The 8,038-nt window shown below is 24.8% G+C and overlaps 1 protein-coding gene across 1 annotated transcript in view; it reads left to right on the top strand.

The window, feature by feature from the left end:
• LOC105618644 overlaps positions 1-8,038 on the top strand; it is a 12,583-nt gene that overhangs the window by 2,515 nt on the left and 2,030 nt on the right. The window contains exons 3-4 of the mRNA XM_012200173.1: positions 4,596-4,708; positions 4,911-5,027. Of these exons, the coding sequence (XP_012055563.1) occupies positions 4,596-4,708; positions 4,911-5,027 (230 nt within the window). The remainder of the gene's footprint in view (positions 1-4,595; positions 4,709-4,910; positions 5,028-8,038) is intronic.

Below are 8,038 nucleotides of genomic sequence, written 5' to 3'. Positions count from 1 at the left end.
TTTCTCTTATCTCATTCTTCGCCGAACTCTTGTCATCTAATCTTCTTCTACAATATCAATAAAGCATGTCTCTGCTATATATAATTGATAAATTATAACAGAGAATGTGACAGCACATGCTCATATATAATATATAGCTGTTTTTCATCAGTATGACAGGTTTTTAATTTGTAGTCAAAGGATATAGTAGCGTAAAGAGAGGATTTCGCATCTCGCGTATCGATTGATCGCTACAGAGGGCAAAATGAATACCCAGATAAAAGAATATTTTGGACAAAGTTTTATCCTAAAAGAGCCACATCATTTCGAGATATCGAAAATAATGTAATTTTTTATCAGTATTTTTTCTTCTAAATCTAAACCGACTATTATAAAAAAAATTATGGCTATAAAGAGTATCAAAAAGATTATACAGTAAGAACTTTTTTGTCATTCTTGACTCAAAATTCTGTTCTTAAAAAATTATTAAAAGAATTTTCAAAATCGTAATTCTATATATGATTTGAATATTTGATCACTTCTAAAATAATTTAGCAGCTAAATTATATTACATATTGTATTTGATATTTTTTTCAGATTTTTGGATTTGATAGAAAAAAAATGTCGAAAAAAAATCGACATTTTTCGACCTAAAACATACCATTTGATATATTTTAAATTGTTTTTAAATATAATTGTACTTATCTTCAATCCCACATCTGCAATAATTTAAAACTTTAATATTATATAGAGATCGTAAGTTAAACAACAATTTCATTTTTTCTCATTTTAGAAAAATTAATTTAACTGAGCATTTATTCCATTGTTGAGTTAAATAACTTTGTTCTTCTCCTTCTTCCTTCGTCTTAACAGAAGAGAATCCTTCAGAGGAGTAGTCTGCTCAATATCGGTGCGTTTTTCGTTTTAATGAAGCAAACAGCAAGGACATTTACGAAACGTTGGAATTGGCAACGGATCATGATACAGCGGTAACTCTCAAACTCTTTGATACTTCTGGGAAAAAAGTAATTGTTGCACAAAGATTATTACGCACAGTTGGTAAAAACAGATAACTTTAAGATCATCAAGGAAAACAAAAGCAATGAAGCGTTTGCAAATCTCTAATCTTTTTTAATAATTCTTTGAAATTATGATATTTATTCTTATTATATTATGTTTATTGTAATATGTAAGTTAAATAATATTTATTTTAATATTATGGATATAAAAATAATTTTGTTAAAGAAATTTCATATTATAAAATAATCTATAGATTCAATTTATATATAACTTTTGTACATAAACATTTTAAATATTTTTTTAATTTACAATCGATTTAATAAAATAATATAATATAACAATTTTTTTTATTATTTACTATCTACCTATATTGACATTAACAAAATTAAAATGTCTGATCGTTACGAATTGATATAAAAAAAATTACTTTAATCTTAAATAACCAATAACTGTGCCCGTGTTCTAAGAAATCCTTACTAAAATACATATTATTATACCATGTAATTATATCAATCTTATCTATGATGATATCTTTTGCACTCATAAATTATATAATGTCAGTCATTCGTTAGTAGCTGATGTAAAACGACGTACTTTCCTTAGGTTAGTGTAATTCTCATGTGTAGACTATACTTTACCTTTACTTACTCAACATACATTTTAATTAATTACTATTTGTTAGATTAATGTGTATGCAATTATTTTATTAAGAATACTTAATAAAGAAGAATAGAAAATTTTATTAAATTAAGAATGTGAAAATTATAAATTATAATTAACTAATAATTGTAGTGAGAGTTTCTATAAAGATGTTTTAAAATCATATTAAATTTTCTGGTATTGTCAAGGTAGTTTAGAAACTATTTTTTATTGTTAATTATTAAATTATTTTTCATTTTATTATTTTAATTTTTAATTGTAGAATACGAAAAATTAATAAATTTTATGTGTGAACAATATATCTTTTATATTACATTTATTAATTAGATTGCTGTTAGTTTCGCATAATTTACTTCGTTTTTCCAATTCCTCAATAAATTAATGACAAATATATAATTTTATTTAGTATAATAATCTATATAATTTAACTAAAAAAGTGGATATAATAATATATAATAATATATAATAATATTACAAAATATAATTGGTGACAATTTTTTCAAGTGCAAAAAATAAGTTGACATTGGACAAGAATTTATTGAACATAATAATAGATAATATTACTTGGAATTAATCAGTTATTGCAATATTAAATTTTCGCATTTTACACGTACGTCGCATAAAAGTCGCGTAAAAGAACCAATGATTATAAATGACGTTCCATTTGCTTTTCGTGATTTTGTTTTTGTAATTGTATATTTTTGTATCATAATTTTATCTTGATAATCATTTATAGTTATCTATCACGTTTCATTTTTATGTATTGGATTGTCCGGAAAGTTGCCAACATCGTGCCGATGTTGAAGGAAAATTGAAACGCAGAAGATTTAAATTTTAGTATACATTTATTAAATTATATACGTTAGTCGGCACAAACTTTCCGGACAATCCAATAAGTTCATAAAATTCCTTTGGCAAACTCACATACAAATTTTGAAACTACTTCGAGATTGTGAAACTACATGTATAATATTTTAGGAGGATATAGAAAGATACATTTTTTACTACATACTAAATCTTCTCAAATCAATATTTGTATAATGTAAATCACAGTTGTCACACAAAATATTTTTTACACAAAATAATGAATACATTTATTAGTATTACACATTTAACAAAAGTGGATCATTATTATTGTTATTTTACATAAAAATTGCAATAGTGTATTTTATTTTTATATATTTTGTGTCAAAAATTTTTAAATAATAAAGTTATAACTGTCGATGGAAGCAATATGTAAAATATTTAATCCTTTATACTTCTTATCATGTTAGATTACAAATCAAAACAGATATCATATCTTAAAATTATAAATCCCTTCTTGTTCATTATTAATGTGATATTAAATGAAAATTTGTTTGCAATGAAAAATTATATTTTTAATATTTTCGTATTAAATAAATTATGTTGAATTTAGATAAGTTATTATTTACGTTATTAAAAAACTTTTACATAAATAATGTAATATTTTTATAATTATTATGTAATATTTGATTTCCACAGAATTGTAAAAGTACTCTAATTGTGTAAAAAGTGTCTTTTTAATTCATATAAGTTAATAAAAATTTTTAAGATTATTAATTACAGATTTAAAATTTAAATTATAGAATTTAATATGACTAAAATATTGCAAAATTTAAATTGTTTTATATTATTTCATTAAATAAAATATTGTATCTTATTGTGTCTATTTATAAAATTTAAGTTATTACATTACATGTGGCTCATTGATAAAAGCTTTTAATGTTATGAATAATTATTAAAAATACAATTATTATATTTGTATACAATATTTATACATATATATATTTATACATATATGTATATATAATTGCTTATATGACGCGGATGTTTATATGATATGTATAATATTAAATATGCTTATGTATAATATTAAATAAAAAATATAAAGTTATTAAGGAAAATGGAATAAATATATGAAATTTTTGCGGCTAAATATACAAATACAGCTTTTCAAGAAGCTGTGTAACTTTTCGATGAAAATTGTCGTTATTATAAATTTCCGCATTTCGACTTTAATTTATTCAATATTTTTATTTATACTGAAAGAAAAGATTGGCTGCTGGAGCAAATTAGATTGTAAAATATGGCATAGCATTTTTAATTGGCTACACTGAAAGAAAAGATTGGCTATTGCAGCCAACATGTACAATAAGAAAATTTTTATAAATTGATATGTATATAATAACAAGAAAAATTTGATTTCAGAACTGGTATTAAAATCGAACAATGATGCCGAATATAACCATTAATATTAATTATTTGAAAAGTTGGAATGGAATTGTTAAGATCCTTCAAATGGTATATATCATTGTTTTATTCATTTATTGAGATTGTTGTTATGATTTTTTTTATTTCAAGTATTTAATATTAATTTTCAACATAATATAGTAAATTAATTATCAAGCAACATCAATTTAATCATCAATTTTTCAATAAACATGTATAATAACTTTAAATGTAAATAATTCTAAATAATTTTTATTGCGTTTAATTACAAAATACATAGCATTTAAAAATTAAAAAAATCAATATTATTTCTAGTTTAAAGTAATCAATTTACAAAAAATATTTAGAGACACAAAAGAAATTTTATACTTGATATTTGAAATAATAGAATAAAATTACAGTATTATTTTTCGCTTACTGATTGTTATTTGAATTTAATATAGTTATTACGATAATAATTCGTAATTTTCTTAAATATTCTTAAATATTCTTAAATATTATTATATATATTGTATATTATTTATAATATATTTTGATATTCTTTATTTATTACTATATTTATAGAATGTTCATATATATAATTAGTTTTCTCAATTTTCTGTACCAACAGATACTGGGTGCGACTTGCGTAGGAATTATTGGTAACGAGTTCAGTTATGAATTTGTAATTTTATATAAAGCATCAGTATTTATATTTTTTTTTATCGCAACATGTACTTTCTTTATTAACACTTTTATTCTATATGTCAGTAACCTAATATCTCCTTCTGCTGCATCTATTATACCTAAAACAATTTACGTAAGTAATTTTGTATATAAATAAAATTATATGATTTATAAAATGTAATTTATAAAAATTATTAAATCTACAATATTAGTTTTGTTTAAAATGAAAAAGTAAAGTAATTTATAGTATTACTTATTCAAAACATCGAAAGTATGAATAATTACAGAAAGCTGTTTAGTATGATTTATTTAAAAAATTTCTTTTAAACTTTCAGGAATTCCTTTATCATTTTATTGCATCTATATTATTATTTGCGGCTTCAATAGCAGTAATAATTGTAATACATGAACCTTATGTAGTTAAACGATATAACGAGTTTTTAGCAGCTTCCGTAAGTACAATATTATGTATATATAATTCATAAAAGATAAAGTTCTTAATTATGATAGATGAAAAATTACAATTATAATATTTATTTGAAGTATTAACAGTACTGAACAACAATGTTTTTAATATTTATTCGGACAATATATGTAATATTTACAAAATAATTGTAAGACTTTTAAATATTTTGTAAATATTTTTGTGATCTTAAATTGCACAGATAATAAATATTTATTATAAATATTATGAAATATTTATCGTATAATATTCTAGTAAATGCTATAAAAATATTTAATAAGACATTATAATTCAAGTAAGAAATATTTACTAGAAACATTCATTTATATTTATCATAAATTATATATTATAATAAAATATTTATATATATTTATATAATATTTAAAAAAATAATAATAATACATATGTATGAATATTTATCATAAATATGCTGTCTGGGTAAAATAATTAATTACTATCTTTTAGTATTGACCAGTATTAGATTCTGTAAGAATTTGAGATTAACTTTTTTTAATGAGAATCTTTAGCAAAATCATAAAAAGTGATAAAAAGATTTGCTAAGTCTAAGTAATCATGTTGTATTAAATAATTATGTGTTGTGCCTTTTATTAAATTGTAAAAAAATGTATTTATTCATTTTTATTTAGATTCTCACTCTGCTAAATTGCATTTTATACATCTGCAATACTGTCATGGGCTTTAGCACTTATGGAGATGATTAAAAGGTTACAATAAGTTTGTAATTCTCTAAACAATAAAAATAGATTATTCTTATACGAATTGTCTTTACACAGATCAGATACATTTTAGAAACTTTATTTAATTAAAACAATATGAAATATTGTATGAAGAATTTTGAAACTGCGTCAGATTATTCAGTCGATAAATCACAGATTACTTTTACCAGATGTATAAGCTTAAATCCGCTGTTTGCTCATAGGTGGCATTAGTGAGCGTATAAAGCTACCCTGGGCACACAACACACTTTTTTGTGTTTGACATCTGTCAACATTAACTAGTGTACATCATCAGCAATTTCATACAACAACATACATTTTTTCTTTCGTAATCATGTCTAGTTTTTTGCTAGAAAAAAAGCATATGCGGGAAGCTTTGCTTTTCTGTTTCAATTTGAAGAAATCGGCTGCCGAATCGCATCGAATGCTTGTGGAGGCCTATGGCGACAATGCTTTATCGGAAACAACGTGCAGAGATTGGTTTCGCCGATTCAATGACGACAATTTTGACCTGAATGACAAAAAGCGTGAAAATCGGCCCAAGAAGATTGAGGACTGTCAATTGCAGGCTCTTTTGGACGAGGACGATACCCAATCGCAAAAAATGCTTGCCGAGCAATTGGGTGTTTCTCAAGCAGCCATTTCCATGCGGTTACATGCCATGGAGAAGATTCAAAAGATCGGAAAATGGGTGCCGCATGAACTGAATGATAGGCAGATGGAGCGACGCCAAAACACATGCCAAATTCTGCTTGCCAGACAAAAAAGAAAGTCGTTCCTGCATCGGATTGTGACAGGCGATGAAAAGTGGATCTATTTTCAGAATCCTAAACGCAAGAAATCTTGTGTTGATTCCGCCCAACCATCAACATCTTCCTCAAGACCAAATCGCTTCGGACGGAAGACGATGCTGTGCGTTTGGTGGGATCAGGAGAGTGTCATCTACTATGAGCTGTTAAAACCTGGTGAAACTGTTAATGCTCACTGCTACCACCAACAACTGATCAAATTGCACCATGCTCTGCGTGAAAAAAGGCCGCATTATCGAAAAAGACATGACAAGCTGATTTTCCTCCACGACAATGTACCATCGCACACGTCAACAATGATCCAAAACTACTTGGAGATACTCAACTGGGAAGTGCTACCCCATCCCGCTTACTCACCAGACTTGGCACCTTCTGACTATCACCTGTTTTCGTCGATGGGTCACGCGCTCGCTGAGCGGCATTTCGATTCTTATGAAGACGTCCGAAAATGGCTTGATGAATGGTTTGCCTCGAAAGATGAGGAATTTTTTTGGCGTGGTATACACAAATTACCCGAAAGATGGGAAAAATGTATAGTTAGCGAGGGCAAGTACTTTGAATAAATTTGTTTTTGCTTCCTAGGAAAAAAAAAATGTGTTTTTCTGACTAAAAACAGCGGATTTAAGCTTATCTGGTATAAAAAAATTTTTTAATCTTTTTTTTTCAATTTTTACTCAATCAGCATAATTTTTAAAGCTGATGACTTTATATTACTTATAAGTTATGTTTCTTCGACCTTTTTTACATTCATAATGTTATTAAAGCTTTAGATGATTTTATTTTTAATTCTTGTCAGATTTTAAAATTTCATAATCATAGTCATAATTTTATATGGTCTGTGCTTTCTTGTACACAGATATATTTTATATATCTGTGTGTATTTTAATTCTTTAAACATTTTTTGTAACATACAGTGTATAAAAATATAAATAGAATTACATTCAAAATTTTACATTATATATTATCTAAAGTAAACTTGAGTTTAATATTCGCAATACATATAATTATTTTATTTAATTTTTTGAAATCAAATCGTGCTATTAACTCGTCAAATATTTTTGTAATAGATATACTATGTTTATTACTTTAAATAAATGCAAATACTTATGATTTTTTGTTTTGTAAATTATATTTTATAAAAATTACAATAAAAAAGCATAGTTTTATAATGCTATTTTTTACACGACAATGGGTGTTTCATTTAACATTCGCAAACATTTGATAAACAAGAATGAAATATGATGCGATTATACGAACATTAAATAAAATGTATCTTTTATAATATATATCCATTAATGCCAATTTAATTGACAGTAAAAATAACATTGTGTTAAAGTAAGCAATGTGCTATCTTTTTTTTAATATATGAGATAGAGTGTCCCGAAATTTGAAGACAATATTACAATGTGAAACTTCATGAAAAATTAAGTTGAAAAATCCTCTTTGCAAGTTTT

The sequence above is a fragment of the Atta cephalotes genome, assembly GCF_000143395.1.
Source record: "Atta cephalotes unplaced genomic scaffold scaffold00017, whole genome shotgun sequence".
NCBI classification, from domain to species: Eukaryota; Metazoa; Arthropoda; class Insecta; order Hymenoptera; family Formicidae; genus Atta; species Atta cephalotes.
This window is presented reverse-complemented; position numbering and strand designations above follow the sequence as displayed.